Raw genomic sequence first — 22,672 nt, forward strand, 5'->3', positions numbered from 1 at the left:
GACTAGCAATATACAGTGTTTCAGTATTGGATATTTAATATAGTAACATTTACAATACTTTGCTTTGTACTACGTTTGAAATATAATGTTCATTTAATCAAACAATAGATATATGGAACTTAAAGGTTGTCATTTTTAAACCAATAAGTTTCATGTACCAAGAAAGTTCATTTGAATTAATCCTTTCTTGTCAGAATAAACTATGGTTAATGTATCAAACCATGTAATAACGATTCCCAAATACCACATACTGTAAATGTATACTCCCTGGGGGCTCGAAGCATTGACATCCCCCTTTCCCATCCTCCCCGTTTCCCCTCCTTCCCCTTGCCCAAATCCCCCTTCCTTTTTATAATGTGAAGGAAACTATCAGTTGGAAAGCAGAAAGTTTTTTTTTGTTTGTTTTTTTTAATGCAGGTTCATCGAGGAACATAAATGCTGCTAAGGTACCTCTGCTCCTTTTTTACTGCTTTTCCTCTTGAAGGATGTTCTTTTTTTCTTCTTACTTGACTTCATGGATGCCTGTTTGAAAGAAGAGCATATGTAAAGGATGCCGTGTTGAATGTTTTACCTGGTGAAAACTTCAAGATTACACAGCTTCCATTCTTATTAAATATATAGTATTCCATTCACAAGGGCAGCATGGTGGAAGAGTGAGAAAGACAACTGCCTCTCAGTGAAAAGGTTCTGGATTCACTTTAAGAGTTTTCTCCAGCTTTATGTGACGCCATGTGACTAAGAAAGCATAATTGCGATTGGCTGGGTGTTCGGTTATGACCTGAAGAAACCCTGCCTTGTGGCACAGCCAGTGAATTTTAGACAGCGAATTGTAGCCAGTTGAATTGTTAACATTGAAAAGTTACACTGAAATACAACTATTGAAAATGTGATCACTTTACATTTCAAATTCAAATCCGTTTTCTGAGGCATTTCAAATTCAAATCCTTGTCGCACTTATCTACTTCCTTAAGGATGGTGTTATTGGTGTGTTCATGTTAGACATTTTTACTCACTCCTGTCTCAGCTGACCATGTTTAAATAGTGGCAAAGGTCTTGCCTGCTTGAGTGTGGAAACACCGATGACTATTATTTGCTTATTTACTTTACTTTTAAATTGGTAGCAACAAATAATTTACTACAATTGTCACTCACCGAAGAGTATATTCTGGTATATGCAGGGCACAAAGAGACCAACAGCCGCACTCACAATCACACCTCGGGGCAATTTAGAGTGTCCAATTAATTTTGCATGTTTTTGGGATGTGGGAGGAAACCGGAGTACCCAAAGGAAACCCACACAGGCACGGGGAGAACATGCAAACTCCCCACAGGCGGGTCCAGGATTGAACCAGGGGACCTCAGAACTGTGAGGCCAACACTACCAGCTGAGTCACCGTGCCACCGCTATTATATTAAATATATATATATTTATCTATAAAATAATGAGACCAAGATAAATAACTTAAAAACTTTTTCTTCCATTAATTTGACCAATAAACCTTTACAATTCAACTAAAAATAAAAAAGTAATGTTTAAGAGAGGAGTAATATATACAACAGTGGCTACCAAACGTTTTTGGGCACACCCCCCCTTTTATTTTTTTAAAACACAATTTGCTTCCAAATACACCTCCCACTTCCAAAATTTATTCCTTGGCAATCAACAAAAACATTAACAACAGCTCAGTATAACTTAATGAAAAGTGTTCATGGTAGTTACTGGCAGACACGAGCCCTGTCGGTCATAACGCTCCAGTTTGAAAACCACTGACATACAGTATACACATATGCAAATAAAAATATCGTTACACATGTGTGTATACTCTCTTTTTAGTGTGCTGTGTCCAAAATTAACTAGTCACATTCAAACTCACTTTAATTGTGAAGTGTGTGCAAATGTGAAGACCATTTTTAGTCATTTGTTTTCTGTTTCTACAGAAACGTATTGCTGCATTTAAAATGGTCTGCACACCCAATAGAAAACAGAACACATTTAATTCACTATTATTAGAGCAGTCTTTACTTCTAATTAGCATCCAACAACCCTCAGTATGGAAGTAAATATGTGCCACCAGGATTTGAATTAAAAATGCCACTGAAAATTTCATGTTGTAAAATTCACATTATTTCAAAGTGATCACGATTTCAATAGATGTATTTCACTTTAATTTTTCATTGTTAACAAATTTGCCATATAAAAAAATTCAATCTTTAAAATTCAAAAGCAATATTTTGACATTCAACTGGCTACAATTCGCTGTCTGAAATTCACCGTCTAAATTCGGTGTTAAGAAGGAAGGGTTACTTTAGGTCAGAACCCAACACCCAGCCAATCCAGTTACACTTTGCTTAGTCAAGTGACGTGACGCTAACACTGAATTTAGACGGTGAATTTCAGACAGTGAAATGTAGCCAGTTGAATCTCAGGAGACTGAAAATATTACGTTTGAATTGTAAAGGTTGAATTTTTTTTATATGGGGTATTTGTTAACATTGAAAAGTTAAACAAAAATACTGCTATTGAAAATGTGTTCACTTTGAAATAATGTGAATTTAACAACATGAAATTTTCAGCGGCATTTTTAATTCAAATCCTGGTGGCACATATTTACTTCCATACTCAGCGTTTTTGCATTCCATCCAGGAGCATAGAGCACCACAAAGGCATAAGACACTCAAGCAAGTATAAGATATGGAACCGTGAAAGTGATCCCTATAAATCCTCAGCCAATATGAGTTAGCTTCAAGTCATTAGCAAACCATATCTTGTTCAATGTCCACACTAAATAGGCTAAAAGGACCACTGTAGTTTCATAAAAAGTCATGTCAAAGTTGGAAAAAGCAAGCACAACTGAAATGTTAATATACATGAAGACGTACTTCTACATACTTTATACATCTTGTTAAATCCATTCTAATGTGTGTGACAGTGTTGAGGTCACAGTTAGGAGTGTGCCAAATGTAAATTTCTAGAAGTATCAGTCGACATGATATAAACTTAGAGGGTTTCCGGACAAACCTCAACGTTGTAAATAAAATCAAAAACTCCTACCTGGCAACGTCGGACTCGAACAACCCATGAAGGTGGAACTATGAGGGCAGCGTGAGCTCCAATTGGACAAACCTCCTCAATTTGGTGCAACATGAAACAGGACACCTTGTTGTGGAACTAAAACAGGGAATTACATTTTCTCAGGACGATCCCATTTTTTTAAAAACCCATTTAATAACGTAAGATTAGAAAGATTCTCACCGCCTGTTTGCACCAGGAGCAACTAATGGCAACAATCTCTTTACTGTGGAAAGCAAACTTCTGCTGGAAGCCCTGAACATGACAACAGTACTTTTTAAATTTTAATAATGAAGATTTAAGAAAAATAATATATATCACCACCCACCTTGCCACATTGTTTACATTTTCCTTCTTGTCTTCTTCGATGAACCCAGTGATGACGTACAACGTTCGGCTTAAAGGCAAAATGACCAGATGTTATTCGCTGAAATATTTTAGCTTGACACACATTTCACTTACACGCACTGGGAATTAGCTGTCAGCTCACAGTTTTTCTTTTAAAGCCAATCTGCAATAGCATGACTCTTATGTTGTATTCTGGTCAAATTTGACCAATTTTAAAGTTTTAGCTGTTGTAATAATAGCACAGTTTTAATAAACTTGTTCATATTGGTTGTGATTGACTGTGTCCATTGACTGTAAAAGACTTGCCACTTTTATCAAAGTAGTGAGAAACATACATTCTCCAGATGTCTCTTAATAGCTCAATACTATTAAGACACTATGTTATCTTCATTATCACTATTTCAGAACAATGTAACTATAACCATGGACCAGGTCTACACTCTTGCCAGGGTCCTTGTGGTATCTTAAGTATCTGACCAAAGTCCAAACATTTTAATGGATGAGTGTCAAGTGGCTTTTACAAGAAGGTGCCCTTTCAAGCAGTGAACGAAACGCCTTCTAAGTCAACCAAAACAGTCCAGTTGCAATCGACTTAACGCGTTGAGAATGAAATGACGTGGATGAATGAGAATATTTACAGGTTCTTGTTAATTATTCACTAGTGTAGGAAGACATTTCTCTTAGAATATTGTAAAAATGTTTAGCGCTGGTTTGGGATGATTTTCTTTCTGCACAAATATTCACGTTTACTTTTGATTGGGAACACACCAGGCAATGCTTTTTGCGAATGTATAAAATAATAAACGGTTTCACAAAGTAAATGCATTGATACAGTGAAGAAAATAAGTATTTGAACACCCTGCTATATTGCAAGTTCTCCCACTCCGAAATCATGGAGGGGTCTGAAATTTTCATCGTAGGTGCATGTCCACTGTGAGAGAGATGATCTAAAAGAAAAATCCAGAAATCACAAGGTATGATTTTTTTAATGATTTATTATGTGATACAGCTGCAAATAAGTATTTGAACACATATCTATCAGCGAGAATTCTGACCCTCAAAGACCTGTCAGTCTGCCTTTAAAAGTCCACCTCCACTCCATGAAGTCCTGAATCCGATCCATCTGTGTGAGGTTGTTAGCTGCATAAAGACACCTGTCCACCCCATACAATCAGTAAGACTCAAACTTGTAACATGGCCAAGACCATAGAGCTGTCCAAAGACACCAGAGACAAAATTGTACAACTCCACACGGCTGGAAAAGGGCTACGGAGAAATTGCCAAGCAGCTTGGTGAAAAAAGGTCCACTGTTGGAGCAATCATTAGAAAATGGAAGAAACTAAACATGATGATCAATCTCAATCGGAGTGGAGGCCCATGCAAGATATCACCTCATGGGGTCTCAATGATCCTTAGAAAGGTGAGGAATCAGCCCAGGACTACACAACAGGACTTGGGGTCAATAACCTGAAAAGAACTGCGACCACCGTTTCCAAGGTGACTGTTGGTAATGCACTAAGACGTCATGGTTTGAAATCATGCATGGGACAGAAGGTTCCCCTTCTTGAACCAGCACATGTCAAGGCCCGTCTTAAGTTTTCCAATGACCATTTGGATGTTACAGAGGAGTCATGGGAGAAGGTTATGTGGTCAGATGACACCAAAATGGAACTTTTTCGGTCATAATTCCACTAACTGTTTTTGTAGGAAAACAAATGATGAGTTCCATCCCAAGAACACCGTCCCTCCTGTGAAACATGGGGGTGGTAGCATCATGTTTTGAGGGTGTTTTTCTGCACATGGGACAGGATGACTGCACTGTATTAAGGAGAGGGTGACCACATCCTTGTATTGTGAGATTTTGTGTTCTGTGGTCGGACGAGTCCACATTTCAATTTGTTCTGGGAAATCGAAATGCTGACAGGTACATGCAGGTTATGGAGAAATAAATATATGCTGCCATTCGACCAACCCCTTTTTCATGGAAGCCCCTGCTCATTTCAGCAAGGCAATGCCAAACCAGATTCTATACGTAGCTTCGTAGTAAAATTGTGTGAGTACTAGACTGGCCTGCATGCAGTTAAGACCTGATCCTGGACTGTTGAACAGCTGAAGCTGTACCTCAAACAAGAATGGGAAAGAATTCCACCGAAAATGCTTAAACAATTAGTGTGCTCATTTCTCAAACATTCACTGAATGTTGTTAAAAGAGAAGGTGATGTAACACTGTGGTAAACATGACCCTGTCACAGTTTTGGGGGAAAGTGTTGCGGCTATAAAATTCCAAGTTAATGATTATTTGGTAAAAATACATTTTATAAGTTTGAACATGAAACATCTTGTCTTTGGAGTGTATTCAATCAAATGTCGGTTGAACATAATTCACAAATCATTGTAGTCTGTTTTTGTTTCACAATGTCCCAACTTCATTGGACTTGCGTTTGTACTCCAGTGATTGTGCTTTTTCGAATTTGCTTTCATGTGAATAAGATCGGATCAATGAGGCAAAGAAGCCACTGAAAAAGCATAGCAAAGTTTTAAACTTGTAATATTCATTAAAAGTTAATTATAACATCTAACTCACTCAGTCGTGATGATGTAAGTTAATACAGTTTTGTTATGGTGATTCTTAGTTGAATTAGCATTTCTGACTGGGAACACGAAATTATGAAAAAAATGAAAATTACTCAAAATGAGGGTTAAGAACAGTTTATCAGAACTCACCTCTCGAATGTTTTTGAAACTAGAGTCCCTGAAAGATGGCTTGCATCTGAAATTAATCTAGAAGAGAGTAGAGGAAGAATATATGTTTGGAAAAAGTACTGTACAGTATCATATCATCACTAAATTGACACAATCAAATCAATACTCAAAAAATTTCAAGGAGAAATTCAGGCAACTGGCTAAAATTCAGTACATACACACAAATGGAATCTAAGATTTTCCTCTGACAAAGATAACGCAGTAACCAAACTTGTAGGGATTAGGACATGGCAAGCCTTATCGCAAATCATTTAAAAAAAAACATGAGTGACTAAATATTTTTATATTTTTCTAAGTTTAAGACAGAGGCTGCTAGGAAAAAAAAATAATTCACCCTTCATTTTGGTCCTGGGGTAATGTATTAAAGAATGTTCTTGTAATACAAACGTGAAATATTCATAAAAATATTATTTGATCAATTGGTAATTCTAAGTCATCTTTTAAAAGACTATTTAATTGGTACCTTCAAAACAAGCATGACACTATTAAAACTGCACAGCCTTTGTAGAACATAATGGTTTCATGTGTAAGGTGCAAAGTACTAGCCTGTTTTTTTCTGTGCAGGGATGACATGAGGGTTTCAACTAATCCTTTTCTTCACCTTTGTCTGACCTCCACTTTTATCGTGGTATGATTACATGTTTGGGCTTCATGCAGGGTCTAAGAGTTAATTTAATCTACAGGATCAAAGCATCAGAGTACAGAACCAATGTTTGAGTTAAGTGAGAGCTAATGGGAGCCAAGATAAATGCATTCAACTGTGTGGCTCTTTTATTCTTGCTCAACATTTATTATTCTGTTGAAAACCATGTTTCCATGTTAAATGGAAGCCACTGTCACATCACAAACACAGTTTGATTAACATTCACATCAAATATAGACTAAAAACTTTACTAAAATTATAATTAAATCAAAATATATACTGTACATGAAAGATGAATGACAATGGTAATTAAAAGTTAAAAAAACAGTTCTGAAAGATGAAATGTTTTTGTATTACACAAAGTGTTAAATAAAACTGAATTTTACTTGGGCAGTGGTTCTTTCATGGACCATGCGAGGAAGCCCATATACCACTAGAAGTACTCGTACCACAATTTGAAAATAATTACATTAGAGCACACGCAATGCAGTACAACCTCACTAGACCGGATCATCTTGAATCATGACCCTGTATAGGTGTCTGGTGCTTTAAAGACAGTATAATGTACTTTATTGCATTTCTTGAGAAATATTAAGATGGATGAATAGTTATGGAAAGAGGAGATTGCTTACAAAAAGTGAGTGTGCATAATTGAGGCATATCACTGACTCCATTAATTTGAACGCACAGAATATTATTCTCCGATAATCACTGAAAAACTCACTTTTTTGTGCTCTTTGTATAATGCTGGAAGAGATCAGGAGATGGCGCCAAAGCCATGTTTAAGTCGGAATTCATCTCCAGAAAGCATGGTGAAGTGATATCTCTTGGCAGAGAGACAAGCTTTGAATAAATTAGCAATGATCCTGAGTCCGTCAGTGGAAGTTGTATCAAGTTCTTTGCCACATGAGCATGTACACATGCACTTCCTGTAGGTGCAATTTTTTTCTTAAATAAAATAAGTAAGTCTGTTCAAAATTAAAATCAACATTTTTAGGGAGGTCAATTTTTCACCGTTTTATATGCTATTTGCAGCAGCATTTGGTCACAATTGGACAAAAATTTTGGCAACCCATGTATGTATATAAAGGTGAGGATCTATTTGCATTCATTTATACACGCATGTGCAAGATAACATTTGTAAAGATTCCCACGAAACTCAACTTATAATGCTCAAGTCTGGACAAATATGAACAAATTACCTTCTCCAGTTGTTCAATACAAATTGTGTGGACAACTATCTTGCAGGCAGCACACTTTCTCCGAGTGACTGACTTTTGCTGTGAAAAGTAAGAAGAAGTGTTTTTCTTTATTTACAGAGTCAATTCACCTTTCACCATTCAAATGGTAGCATAGTGTCTTGCAATTACAGCGGCTGTAATGCACTTCTTTGCTGAACAGGGTCAAACAAATTCTACACCAGTTGCATAATGATGCAGAGTCTACAGAGTCTACTAAAAAAAATATTGTACTGAGTTTGTAAATTTTAGTAAATTAAACAATGACTGACAAAGATGTTTGTCATTGGGTTATAAGTCTATGTTTGACTTAATTAGAGTGACAAAATCTTCTTGGTATGTATGGAAAAACAAGAGTAATTAGATACAGCATAGTCCCTGTGTCCTAGATATGTAATATTTACAAATTAATTAAAAACATTGTTATTGGGTCTCAATAGAACCAAATGGCTGTATTGGCTGTGCTTAATGAGCAACACCTCTGATTAATTCATCACCTACTCTCAGCTTCCAAATGTTTTTCACTCATAGATAGCTCCCTGGAACTCAAGTTAGTTACAATTCCATAAGAATCTTCTTTATCGGCTTTATTTGCCAAGTATGTTACAAGACACACACAAGGAATTTGTCTCACAGTTGGAGCCAGTCTAGTATAATAACAAACAGGACATAAAAATAAAAAAAACGCTTTTTTTAAATGTGTATCTCATCACAGTGGCTGTTCATTACATTAATCTAGTCTGACAAGTATAAATGTAGTCATCACTGGCAAAACTTAAATGAAAAATTGGGCATAGATATTCAGTAGACAATGTAACAGGACACACCTGGGCAACACAACAACGGTCAATTTTGTGTTCTAATACTTTTGCTCATATGGAAAAAAAAAAAAAGTTCTCTATCATATCTGTGTGCAACCACCCGGAAATCAAAGCTGAAATGTAGTTCTTGTCTCATATCAAAAACCCATGTTTTAAGTCTACAGCAAGATTAAAGGTATTGGCCTCACGGTCCTCATATTTTTCAAAGGGAGTGGACTGTTCCATAACTTTGAATGCATTCAACAGTCAGAGGACCCAATATGTGGTCAACAAACAGGTTAGTGATGAAGTGATGGAAGTAGTCACAGATGGACAGACAAACAGACTGACAGATACAATGGAGGCAGGGCTGGAGGGAATGATGGGGCAGATAGACAAATAGACGCCCAGAGAGAAATAGAAAGCGAGAGGGAATATGAAGAGATTAACATGCGATACTAACCAGTGCTCTGGCAATACAGTGTTGTTCTCCCACATAACAGTAGTCTCCAGACACATTGGTCTCAAACCATATATGATCTCCATACTGAGCAGATTCCTGTCCAAAGAAAAGTACATATGGAAAGAGATGGGGAAAGGGAGTGAAACATCTATTTGCCTAATTTCCATACCGCTTATACACACTAGGGTCTCAGGTGTGCTGGAGCCTATTCCACCCGACTTGGGTGAGAACGGGATATAACCTGAACTGGTTCCCAGCCAATCACAGGGCATATAGAAACAGACAAACATTTGCACTCACATTCACACCTTCAAGCAATTAAGAGTCTTCATTTAACCTACACTGCATATTTTGGGGAGGATCCGGCGAAAACTCACGCAACCGAGCCCAGATTTGAATTCAAGTAATCAGAACTGTCAAGCAAACATGCTAATTAATCCTCCACTGTGGGGTCTGAGAGTGACATGTTGAGATAAAAATGGAGACATAGTTGTCCTTTGAATGTATACTTCTACTCACAGTCCAGTCAACAGTGCTGCTGAAGCTTGCTTCTGATTCTGATCGGTTTAAAGTTGATGTACTAGGCTGACAGGGCAGATGGCGCAGGCCAGATTTTGCTATTGCTTTCCTGGAAATGGAAAAAAAACAGGAAAATCAAACCTGCTGCCATAAACAACGTAGTATATAGCAGAATTACAAGAGTTCACACTTTGGTGCTTCTATAACGTTTTTCATTATAGTAATTTTGACACAGCAATAAACTCCAGCGGTTTTGCAAAAACTACAATTCCAGTTTCCAACAAACATTACAGAAGGGTGGCACATTGACCAAAAAAGAACCCATTACATTCATACAGAGTGAAAATGTGTAAAATATTTCCACCCTCTCAATCAATATAATAGAGTAACAGCCAAATGAATCAGTTTATCCATGAACCAGGCTTAAGCCAGAAAATGAACAAAATAGACAAACACAACCCTTGTCTGTGCACTCGGGATAAATTCGAATAATAAATGGACATGAGCATATTCAAAATTTCCTCCCTAGAGAGATCTTTGCTACACCTTGAATGCAACCACTTTTCTGTTTCTCCTTCCCTTCATGGTTCTTGCAGTATTTACTTTTTTCTGCAGTTAGGGCCATACTCCAACATTTGCAAAGAAGTCAATTTTTTACGCACTTGGCTACCTTGCCCCTCAAACTGCACCGAGTCACCCCCAATGAGTTCTGTCACACATCCTGTGCGTAGCCAGCTTGTTCCCACTTAATGGCTTGGGAGGCATGAGTCATTTAATTCTGGAAGAGGGTATAATTCCTGTAAAGTGGAGTTTTATTGAGACATATGAAGGCTATTGAAATCTATTTGGAAAACATGTACCGACTCCAAATGTGAAATCAAGCTCTGCAGCAGAGAAGAAAGTTAATCAACATCGCATTGCTGTTGACTGTCCACTGCTTCAATTATTGCCAAAATAGTGCTCCTCGCTGAATGCAACCATTTTGATTTTTTACATTACTCTCACTGAACGAGTGGGAGAAGTTGATACGTTCAACCGGTAAGAGCAACTCCTGCTCATCTCCGAGGACGAGGAGAGGACGTTGCTCATAATTACTGTACAGTGTTTTGTTTTTGTTATTGTTTTGGTCCTGCTCAACTGTTCAATCAGTGCTTTGTTTTTCGTCTTTGTTTCCCTCTGCCCTCCAGAAGCTTTGTTCTGTTCAACTGATCGATTCTGATTATCAATAAACAATTATGATAGTAAGGACCCACAGGGGATGCTTAAAAGTTGCATTGTGAATTTTCCGGCAAAAAAAGATACAGATCCTCCATTCTGCTTGACCTAACATTTGAGCAGGACAAAAAGACATAGCGACAGGATGATAAAAGTAGATCATTACATATCTACAACAATGAAACATAAGTGTTGCATGTGGCTGTAGTGCTACACCTTGTGAGGGAAGGACAGGACAAGAGAGGAAGCATGCAGGACAAGGGTTTTGAACTCAGATCTACAACTGAAGAGTGCTTGGACTGAGTGTAAATTACAGAAGTCTATAGGACAAGAATCTGAGTGAGGAGGTACACAAGCAACTCAAAAATTCATCACTTTTTTGTCGTAATAAGTGAGTCCGCTCTCAGCTGGCCTGGGAACACCTCGACATCCCTCCAGGATAGCTGGATGAAGTGGCTGGGGAAAGAGAAGTCTGGGCATCCCTGCTCAAACTACTGCCCCCGCAACACGACCCAGGGAGGTGGTAGAAGATGGATGGATGGATTACAAAACGGCATATACGCATGGATGTAATTGTAGAATGATTAAAAAAAAATAAAAAGTCTTCCCCCAAACCTATTGGAGGTAGTAGTGCAACGGAACATCTTTGAGCTGTGAACTGTCCATAGTTCAGAGGTTCGCGGTCCACAAATTGGTCCAACTGTATGTGTGTGTGCGGGGTGGAGTCCGCTCCAAACCTCTGTGCTGATGCACAGGAAGCTTGTGCGTATTCAAACAAGGGCATGTATATTTTGTCTACACTCATTTGATGCTGTGGTCGTTAGCCAAGGAAAAACAGTAGTAGAGGAGTGGAGAAACTTGAAAACCCTGTTTTGTCATCTCAGTCGCATGTAAGAAGAAGCCTACCCAACAACCACTTATCATCAAAGTATTTAAGCAGCAATCTGTGGCACGAAACTACTGGGGAGCAGGTTTAAGATAGAAAAACTATTTTTGTTGGTGAGACCATACTCCATTATGCAAGACATATTATGAAACTCTGTCACAAACCTACTTCTGTGTGACGATCGAACCAAGTCTTGAAAGCAGGAAACGACAAAAAATGTGGAATTTTGCCAGATACTGTTTGTTGTGCTCACTACTGACAAGTCCCCACTGCGTCACACAGGCATAAATCTAGCACAGGCAGCCTCCTGAAGCAAGCAGTGAATGAGTGTTAGTTAGAGAGACCCAATACCGAGATCCCAGTCACCCAAGATATTGCACATTTCTAAACATAGGATTGGTCGCCTAAATTTTGTCTTTTTCGAAGATGTAAACATTGGCTAGTGTTTAATCCAGTCTCCGTGTTCAAAGAAAGCATATTCTTTAAATTGCTCTTTGATATTTTTTTCCATTCACAGTCCATATATAGAAGTATCATGCCTCATGCTGTGCTTAAAGTTGTTACCATAAAACTTAAATGGCCATATCTGATATTTTTTTGTTCAATATTAATATTAATTAATAATTTTTATATAATATATTTATTATTTAATATTAATAATAATCAATAAACCGTTGTGGTAAAGAGGGAGCTAAGTCGAAAGGCGAAGCTCTCAATTTACCAGTCGATCTACAGTCCTTTCCTCACCTATGGGCACGAGCTGTGGGTTGTGACCGAAAGAACAAGATCCCGGATACAAGCGGCCGAAATGAGTTTCCTCCGCAGGGTGTCCGGGCTCTCCCTTAGAGATAGGGTGAGAAGCTCGGTCATTCGGGAGGGGCTCAGTTTTGAGTCGCTGCTCTTCTGCATTGACTGGAGCCAGATGAGGTGGCTGCGGCATCTGATTCGGATGCCTCCTGGACGCCTCCCTGGTGAGGTGTTCCGGGCATGTCCCACCGGAAAGAGACCCCGAGAACGACCCATGAGACACTGGGGAGACTATGTCTCTCGGCTGGCTTGGGAATGCCTCGGGATCCCTCCGGAAGAGCTGGAAGAAGTGACTGGGGAAAGGGAAGTCTGGGTATCCCTGCTGAACCTACTTCCCCCGTGACCCGATCCGGAAAAGCGGTCGTTAATGGTTGGATGGATGGATTATCTTTTTCATTTAATCTGTGACCTCAATACGATGATCAAATCCCAAACCATCCATCCATTATGCACCCGTAGGCAAGACCCACAAAAGTATCACATTGTGTCAGAATGGGTGTTTGTGAGTGAGTGTTTACTACATACGATAGGAAGTTCTCCCATGTTTCCAGATATGGATCATAATGTGTCGACCCCTCTGAGGCACTGAGAAGCGAAGAGCAGCTATTTGGGACGGTAGGTTCACAAAGAAATGCTTCAGGATCCAACTTCAGATCTGCTGAGGCCATCTGCCTCAGACTGGCATTGCTGGTAGAAGTATGAAATAGTGCTTTTAGAGCTTGGGAACTATGACTCGATCCTCGATGATTATAGCGACCATAAAGCCCATAGCGCAATTCACTATTATGATAGATGGATTCAGCTGGAAGGAGATGGGAGGAGTTCCGTCTCAGACAGCGAGGAGGTCGGAGGAATAGTCGGGGTTTGATGCGTTCTGTCAAAACACCTTGGGTTGCATGCACTCGAGATCTGGGCCAGCCATCTTTTTTCGTGCCCATCTTTTTTTCCACTTCCAGGACACTGGCTTCCTCAGCATCTGAGCCAGTACAGGGACAGAGTGAGATGGTTGATTCTTCCAATTGTTTTTCTTTCGCAGCATTGCCCATCTGGATAACACTCGCAAGTAACAGCGAAGAACCAATCAAATGAGGTTCAATGGACTTTTCCTTGGAGGGGTAACAGTATCGCACCGCCATTCTTCGACGACCACCAGGGAAGAAATTTGAAGAACGTCGAGCACTATGTTTGTATTGAAATGCCCTCCCTTCTTTTCTAATTGATATATCCGCTCTCTCGAATTCAGTTTCTTCGGTTGATTCGCTTGAATTAGTGGAGGCCTCATCTTTCATGGGCTGTCGATTTTGTCCACTGGCTACCAAAACCCCAACACTGGGGCGCCTCTGATAAGGTAGCGGTGGCAAGCCACTAGAGGAGCGCCTGCTTTCTAGTAGTGCTATGGAGGGCAGGCCAATACTAGAACGGCGCCGTGCTTTGCTGACGAGGACTGCAGGCCCAGGCTGACAGACGTTTGCGGGGTACTTCTGTCTCTTTTGCCATAGATGGAAATGACGCTGAAAGAAGAAATCCATGCTGTTTGAAATGGAAGATGTGCTTGATCATAGTAGTGTCTTGTCTCCAGTCCTCTTTTACGTAGCCAAGAGTTCAAAGAGCAGCTATCAGTGCAGATGACACAACAGGAGCCAAAGAAGGAAGACGGTCGCCCACTGGTCCACCTCCCCAGGAAAACAGGCTTCTCTGAAAATTAAACAGCTTGGTAAATTTGCATAAACAATGAATTCAAAAGGGCTTATCCAAATAACAGTTAGAAGATGCAGCCCAAGCACTAATTACTATTAAAAATGTTTTTTTCTGTTTTATTTTTTTTCCAATTCAATGTCAAATGTAACATTTAATTGGGAGACCAGCAATTGAAAAATTAATTCAATCAATGGGTCTAAGATGCAATGCTGTGTTGTTCAATGTATGAGTCATGATTCATGCATTTAATATGTGCCTTCTTATTGCAGGGTTTAAACATAGACATACGATGTCATGACAACGCAAGGCCGTATCTTTTGTGCAACAAGAAACACAGCAATGAAGTGCTACTTTGCATTTTAGTAAGTGTGGCAACGCAGGGAGGGGGAAACGAGCAGGTGCACATTATATTTGCCTCCACACAGGTTGGGTTTTATCATCGTCATCAAAATTATACCCAAACAAATTTTGCAATAGATTTCATTTTTATATGAAATTACACTGCTACTGCTAAAACTTTGTTTGGTCATAGTGAAATTATCAAAATATTACTTTTATCATCCAGAGTTGGCGACACATGGGTTCAATACTTTTGATAAGACATAACGGGGGAATTGTTTTTCGTCTCTAGTCTTTTGTGTGTTTTCACCCTTCTCCAACACAAAGTCAATGGAGCTGTGGTCTAAAGCAGAACAGCACAAAACAGTGCTCACAAAAGGTTAGTGATGCAGTATTTCACTTGCAGGTGAAATTTTAAAATGGACCTTAAATACGGTATAACCTTGACAAGTGAACTTAATTTGACTTCTTCTAAAATTCTGAATGCACATGCCCAATTTTTCAAAGTTTCAGTAGTTCTTGCACAACATTCAATACTGAATAGCAAGATTACAATGGGTTTTAGTCCATGAATAGAACAAAAGATTTCCGGGTGTAATTACAATTTACATTTTGGCATCATGAGGACAAGACGACACCCGACCATTGATCAAAGGTACCTCGCCATTGCAAGACTTCAAACAGGATGTTCTCCGAAGTAACTGACCACTGAGTTTAGAGTCACAACATTTCATCAGTAGATTGCGGCAGATAGAGAGAGTCAGAGAAAGCTATAGAAGTCGATGTCTTTGGAAATGTATTGGATCAAATCATTTTACCATTCAACCTTTTTTTTTTTTTTTTTTTTTTTTTTTTAAGAACTGCAAGTTGTGCAATAATAACCGAAAAACTGAACAGATTTGCATGGATTCAAATATCTATACATGGTCAAATTAAGTTCACTTGCAAAGGCGATTGTGCATTTTTAGGTTTATCCTGAAAAGCCCAATATCACAAGCTTTTTGTGAGTGTTCTCTGTGTTTTAAAGAGTAATAAATACTAATTATGTTAAAAGTCCAAATCATCAAGTGAAGGGTGAAGGGAAGCCAGTGTCCTGGAAGTGGGGGAAAAAAATAGGCAGGAAAAAAGAAGGCTGGCCCAGATCTTGAGTGCATGCAACCCAAGGTGTTTTGACGGAACGCATCAAACCCTGACTATTCCTCCCACCTCCTTGCTGTCTGAGAAGGAACTCCTCCATCTCCTTCCAGCGGAATCCATCTATCATAATACCGAATAATAGCGAACATTTGAATTAATGAATGTTAATGTTAACTGCAATGATATATGCTTAATCTGTTGTCAGAATTGTCAAAGCTGTGTTTTTTTTTTTAAAGACATTGACCTCTGTGGTACAGGTACCAGGTGTCGAGATTAATGTTAATAGAATGCCAAAAGTAGAGGTTTGGGCAGAACAGCTCTGTTTAAAGTTCAAGTGTCATGAAAGGGATGATTTTTAGTATGTTATAAAAGAAAAAATGGCAGCCAATATGGACCCATCCGTTTTTTCACCACAAAACATGATTTCGAGGTATATGGCTTTTTGTAACTCACGCCACGAAATTCCTCTCGAAGTCAGTCACCCTGGCCAGTCACGGCTTTGGCCAGGGTGGCTCAATGTCGGCCCCGAGGTGGCTTATCAGAGCGCCGAGCCGGGCAGCTTTATGGTGTTGTCGTCGCACGCAGCTGAGTGCGCCATTGCCGGCAGCGTTGATCATAGCCGCCGCTGTCCACGGCATTGTTCATAGCCGCCACCGTCCGCGATGAACAACAGCACTAAAATTACGCACTCAGCCACAAGTGACGACAACGCCGCAAAGCGGCCCGGCTCGGCACCGCGATGAGCCACCTCGGTGGCACCCCGGTCAAAGCCGTGATCGGCTCGTCGCACCTGGGCTGCAGCATTGTGACCGCTCGCGGATGAGTTTGCTACATACTGTCGGGGAGTCTGTTGTTAGTTAAAAGTGATCCGCATATAATATAAATATGGCTCGAAACAATAGGCTATTATTGCCCCGGACACTTCACTGGATTGTGAGATGTTCTGCACTTCAAAAAGAGCTTCCGTATCTGAAGTGGGTGTCGCACAGTAGGGGCCACAGCGTGTTTTCAATGGCGAATGTCCGGGGTGATGTCACGAACAGTAAATGCAGCCTTATAGCGACCACTTGGATGTCAAATGAGACTTCCGCAACTTTGCGCATGGATGACACGCTTTCCGCTCATATTTATTTTTTCGTGTAGACATTGAAGTGAATAATGTTATATACATTGTTCATTTCAATATCATTTTAAAATGTTTATAGGGATGACACTTGACCTTTAAAGGGCTTGAGTTAGGGTTTGTAGTTAGCCTCTGACAAATATTTTTGTGTTAAGATCAAATAATGATATTGGCTAACAATTTTATCTTCTGTTCATTCGTATTTGAGCTTTGGTGTGTATCTTGTGCGTGCGTCCATGCGCACTGCTATTATTTAACATCTGCTTCCGGAAGTTATAATCCCCTGCCATGATGGGAGAAGAGGGAGGGAGACACCAGATGTGATTACTCTTTGAAATATATTATCCACCCGAGTTTTTACTGCATATCAACATACCTTGAGGTTGAAACAACAACTGTATTATTACATGGTAGTTAAATGTCAGTTATTTTAAATTAGTTTACTGGTAGGTAAATGTCAGTTATTTTAAATTAGTTTACTGGAGCGTTTTTTTTTTTTTTTTTGGATGACTCATGTGGTCAGACAAATGTCACGTTTCTTGAGCTTCTACTAAAGAGACGCTCCACCATAATGGCTAAGTTCTGACAGGAAATGGTGGTTAATATGGTTCTATAGTACCGACAAGCCTGGTACATTTAATGCACAGCCGGTTTAAAAAAAAAACAAAAAAAACCTGGAAGCTCATTGCATTTATCTCTCAAAATGTACAGTAAATCCATGTATACAAAGAAGATGTTCAGGGTGCTAAGTGACAACAAGGTAGGTTACTTTCAACCATTCATCCATTTTCTACGTCGCTTATCCTCACAAGGGTTGCTGGAGCCTATCCCAGTTCACTTTGGGCGAAAGGCTGGGTGCTCCCTAAACTGGTTACCAGCCAATTGCAGACTTACACCCGCGAGAACTAGGCATTTCCTCAGTAATGAGATTATGAGTTATGAGATGGCATTATTGAAATAAATAATACTATTAACAAAATAATTCAAGTAAGGAGTCTGGCCAAATGGCCGCTTTGTATAATTGATAGTGAGGCATAAAGAAAAAATGAGCAAAGGAGAGCCTGAAGCAACATACTACCACTAACTCAGCAGTAATTAAATGTGGCTTCCTCAACCATAAAAAACGTTAAAAGACACATCATGCAAAATAAAACACTCGCTAGGGTGAAAATTTCACACTCTTCAACTCAATAAAACATTAGGGACATTGTTCAACCTTAGCTAGAATCTTCAAAGAAAACAAACACAAGTAAGCTAACATTAACTGTAACACCAGCAGATCAAACTTGGTCTTTCTGGCATTAATATTTCTGGAAAATGGTCATGCTTTGGTCATGGTTTTTAAAATAAATTTTTAGGGTCTTGTCACGGTCTGGGCTTGTTCGATCGAGTCTTGGAGTTCTGTCGTCCCAACTTGGGCTCGACTCGATGAATTCGGGTCTTGAGCAAGTCTTGGTCTCGGATAGTGTGAAACTAAAAGCAGGACTACAAGCATTGACATCATGGAAAGTGTTGAGGTTTTACAAGTACGTGCTTGTGTGTGTTATGTTTTCCAGAGCTGCTGCTGGGTTAAATATTTACATGAAAAATAGTGGTGCCAAATGCAAATACACAGAGAGTGTTCCACAACAACCACCAAACATTCTCTCTCTGCTCTCGTGAAGGAGGATGAAATTTTTAATAAAAGTTCCATGGGTCAACAATGTTTAAGGCTGCTCACTTTTTTCCCCCCTCTTTACACAACGACATGCTAGTGTCTTCAAACATAAAAAGGGTACTACTTGCCTTGACAAAGTAAGCTACCTCAATAGCAACTGACTTTAGTATCTGTATCTTGTGAGAATTCAGTTCAAGGATCAAGCAATTATACCTCAAATGTGTTTTTATTTTCCTCTATATTTTTTTTTTGGTGATGGACAGAAAAGTGTACCGCTGACTGCCCTGTGATAGTGACCACTGACCAAAACTACTGCTGGCGATAACATCACCACACAGTCACTCACGCAAGTCAAACAGGACTTTCCAATTGGACTTAATATTGCGGTTATAATTTTAAATTTGATATTTCAGATGGCATTTATCTTTTGCCGAATGATACATTGTTATCAAATAATCCACACTACTTTTTCCCCTCACTGACGCCAAGGTGATGAGGTCACCCAGACTCCCAACACCTACATTTTTGGAGGTATTTCATCATCGGTGTGCATGTTGTCACCGTTTTTAACTTCTGATTTTCTCCGAATAATAAATATCTCCCTATGAATTGCAAAAGCCTTCAAAGAAATCTTCGCTTGCATTCACTCATACTCGTTGCACAACTGATAACATCACCAAAAAATTATTGACTCAACACATTGTAAATTATGTTCCTTACTGCAGTGATTCCGAACAAATGTGCCATGCGTGCTTTTCAGGTGTGCTGTGGTAAATTATCCAATATTAATGAATTGTTCAAAAAATATATATACAAAAGAATAATGTATCTGTCTGTCCTGGTGGACTGAACAAATTAATGCTCTTCTATTAAATTGCAGGAAGTAGATACAGTAATTCATATAGCCACTTTTTATGACATTTTTGTTTGTTGGTATGCCTTGAGATTTTTGAATTGTAAAATATGCGCCTTAGCACAATAGACGTTGGAAATCACTGCCTTACTGCACGGTTTGTGTTACGTAAAAAAAAATGTAAGGACTTCTAGTAACATAATAAAATGAGAAGGAATCATAAGAACACAGCACTGCATCTGCCCCTACATCACTGAATCGTATCAAGTTTGTTGCAACAATACTACCATTTATACCACTAGTCATGTACAACAAAAGTAGAGTAAATACCATACAAACCTGAAAACTCTGAAGTCAACTATCCAACCAATCCTCTCTTGTTTGCTCTCACTCCGTCTTCCTTTACAGTAACAGCGGACTAGAAGCTCAGACCGAGTGAGTGAGTTGACAGCAAGAGCGAGAGAGCGAGAATGAGAGCAAGAGAGAAAGAAAGTGAGTGAGAGTGCACGAGAGAAAAAGATTGTGGGCGAGACAGAGCATGCGAGCCTTGACTTGGGCTAAAAATAAACCAGTATGTACTTCCTTGACATGCTGACTTGCTAAAGACAAAGGCACTTCCCAAAAAAACACTGCACAGTAAACACAATCAACTGTAAATACACTGGAAAATGTCACAAAAGCAACAGTGGTGTAATGTGCCACAATAATAGGAGACCTAAGAGTGCTCTTTAATTTATCAAGAAATATTACAGATAACTGTGGGCGGGAGGGATGACTTCAAATGGAATTTCCAGTACTAGGAATGATTAAACGGGATTGCACAGTACCGTATTATAATTACATCATTACATTACGTACTGACAAAACTTTTGTGAGACTTCAACAGCTCGGATCAGCCAGGGTCAAAGGATTAATAAATTGAATTGAGGACACAGTGCAAACAGAATGAAAATAGCATAGATGTCAGGTAATTACAAATCTTTAAAACAACTTACTGTACATTTGAACACAAACTCTGTCAACACTTACAGACAGAGCATACAACAATACTCACAGGTACGAATATTCTTTTGTTGTCAGCCAACAATCTTAATATTAATTCAATATGATGCAACCATTTGTATTTCATGTTCATCGTCAAATCTGCATGTAATGTCTCATATTATACTGCCCCCAGGAAACCAAGTTGCACATACCAGAAGGAGCACAATGCCCACTGAATTATCATGACCCATAAACTTTGATGCTTTACATCTAACAGCCTTTATTTATTACTGTATGAGATTATAAAGTACAAAGCAGTGCAATTTTTCTTTTTTAAAAGCAGATTTAAAAATGTAGGCATTTTGGGGGAAATGGAACACATTAAAACATTACATTATTTTCCATTTTTCAGCAAACATAATCAACATAAACTCAATAATTCGGAATTGACTGAATATCTTTGCAGATGCCCTAAACAACTGTGAAATGTGAATGTGAACTCCGAGCACGGACATCTTAAAAATATTGCCGCAGTCGATTAAGCCAGCCTATAGCTTGCTAGCTTGGAGACTAGCAAATACAATTCACAGTTCCTTTACCCCAGTTTTATCAATTTATGCAGTTTTGATGCAAACTGTACGCAGCTTGCTGCACGACAGGTGTTAGAACAATGAAAATTTATCAAGTGCTGGAACAGACAGAGAATTCATACGAAGAAGCATTAGTGAAATATGATTTGAAACTGTCCACGCCTTCCTGTGTTCCACATGTTCTTCTGACCCAAAAAAATCGTACGTAGAGAAAACGCAAACAGACACCAGAAAGCACAGCTGAGTTTCAAACCCCAAAACTCTGAGGCCGATGTGCTTACCACATGGCATGCTTGATTTATCCAAGGGGATCGATCACCAAACTCAAGGCATTCTTGTCATCAAATTGTAATCCTATTGCAACCAAGAGGCCTGGGTCCCCCCTTGTCTCATCAACATGACAAAAAATCCACAATGTCAAAGATACCCAATGACACTGGGTTGACTCATTACTCTTTGGGCACCAAATCGCCCCAGGCCAAAGCCCACCTCACAGTATCAATTTGAAGGTGATTAAAGCACTGCAACGACCCTGCAGTTGTGTTGTGTTAAGAGTTACATAATTTGGCTGTGAGGTCGTAAATGTGTATAGCGGCCGTGAGCCCTGTATATAAGGTTGACGAAGCTTGTGTATGAGGGGGAGAAGAGGAGGTTGAGCAGAGTGCTAAGTGAATTGTTGTTATTTTGGCGTGGATAGATAACTCATGCCTTACGCATTTAAGAGATTCCTCATTAACCAACTTTTTGTTATTGTTACAGTGTCTGGTCAGGTCAGGCATGTGATTTGACTGAATGAAAAAAACGGGGGTCTGAGGGCTGCAAGCATGATCAAAGGATGATCAAAGGATGATCTCCAATTTTAACGTGCAAGTTTTATAAATTGTATTATGTAATGAAATATATTTAGTACATCTATAGATAAATGCTATTCTGTTTTCAAAATGTACACAATATGATCGTTCATTATTTAGGTGCATACCTTTATACCCAAAAATTACACATTTGAATACAAATTCAACTAACGACTAGAAGTGAAACTAAATTAAATTCAGGTCTGCATCATGGCGTGCTTTCATAATGTGTATATCGTAACCGTTCAAAAACGTTTTAATTTCTTGTTTTTGTAAATGGTTGAAATGCAGGAATTTGACAATTATCATCATGGGAAATTATGCAATTTCACTTAATTTTTTCTAAAATAATTATTCAGTAACAAATCTCTATCTGTCAATGTCAACAATGTATATTTACAGGGAGAACAACTGCATGCCCTTCTATTAGATGGCATAAGATACAATTAACCGGTGCATTGACCTGTTTCCAGGAATAAAACAGAACAAGACATGGCTCGTTCAATGAAACGAGCCCAGATTTCACAGTGACAAGTCACTTTGTGAGTAAATTGAGACGATAGTTGTTTCAGTATTGTGGTTTGGTGGTGTGCTATGTTTTCTTATGTAAAATTTGTCCTTTGTTTAATTAATAAAGTGTGTACATTTACAGTGCAAGTGATTACTTACTTTCTTATACATTTAAAGT

The 22,672-nt window shown here is 39.0% G+C and overlaps 1 protein-coding gene across 8 annotated transcripts in view; it reads right to left on the reverse strand.

Annotated features, from left to right (window-relative positions):
- Nucleotides 1–22,672, reverse strand: part of dgkza (diacylglycerol kinase, zeta a) — a 90,589-nt gene that overhangs the window by 53,127 nt on the left and 14,790 nt on the right. For 4 of the 8 annotated variants that reach the window (XM_061836143.1, XM_061836145.1, XM_061836146.1 and 1 more), the window contains 8 exons: nt 9,845–9,953; nt 9,326–9,421; nt 8,027–8,104; nt 6,143–6,199; nt 3,399–3,467; nt 3,254–3,325; nt 3,053–3,169; nt 451–522 (listed from right to left, as the gene is read on the reverse strand). In XM_061836143.1, the coding sequence (XP_061692127.1) occupies nt 451–522; nt 3,053–3,169; nt 3,254–3,325; nt 3,399–3,467; nt 6,143–6,199; nt 8,027–8,104; nt 9,326–9,421; nt 9,845–9,953 (670 nt within the window). Of the gene's footprint in view, nt 1–450; nt 523–3,052; nt 3,170–3,253; nt 3,326–3,398; nt 3,468–6,142; nt 6,200–8,026; nt 8,105–9,325; nt 9,422–9,844; nt 9,954–13,277; nt 14,448–19,898; nt 20,592–20,613; nt 20,765–21,414; nt 21,630–22,672 lie in introns of those variants that run through there. The other 4 variants (XM_061836141.1, XM_061836144.1, XM_061836148.1 and 1 more) reach the window with 4 other exon arrangements.

This window comes from Syngnathoides biaculeatus, chromosome 2 (genome assembly GCF_019802595.1).
Source record: "Syngnathoides biaculeatus isolate LvHL_M chromosome 2, ASM1980259v1, whole genome shotgun sequence".
Taxonomy (NCBI): domain Eukaryota; kingdom Metazoa; phylum Chordata; class Actinopteri; order Syngnathiformes; family Syngnathidae; genus Syngnathoides; species Syngnathoides biaculeatus.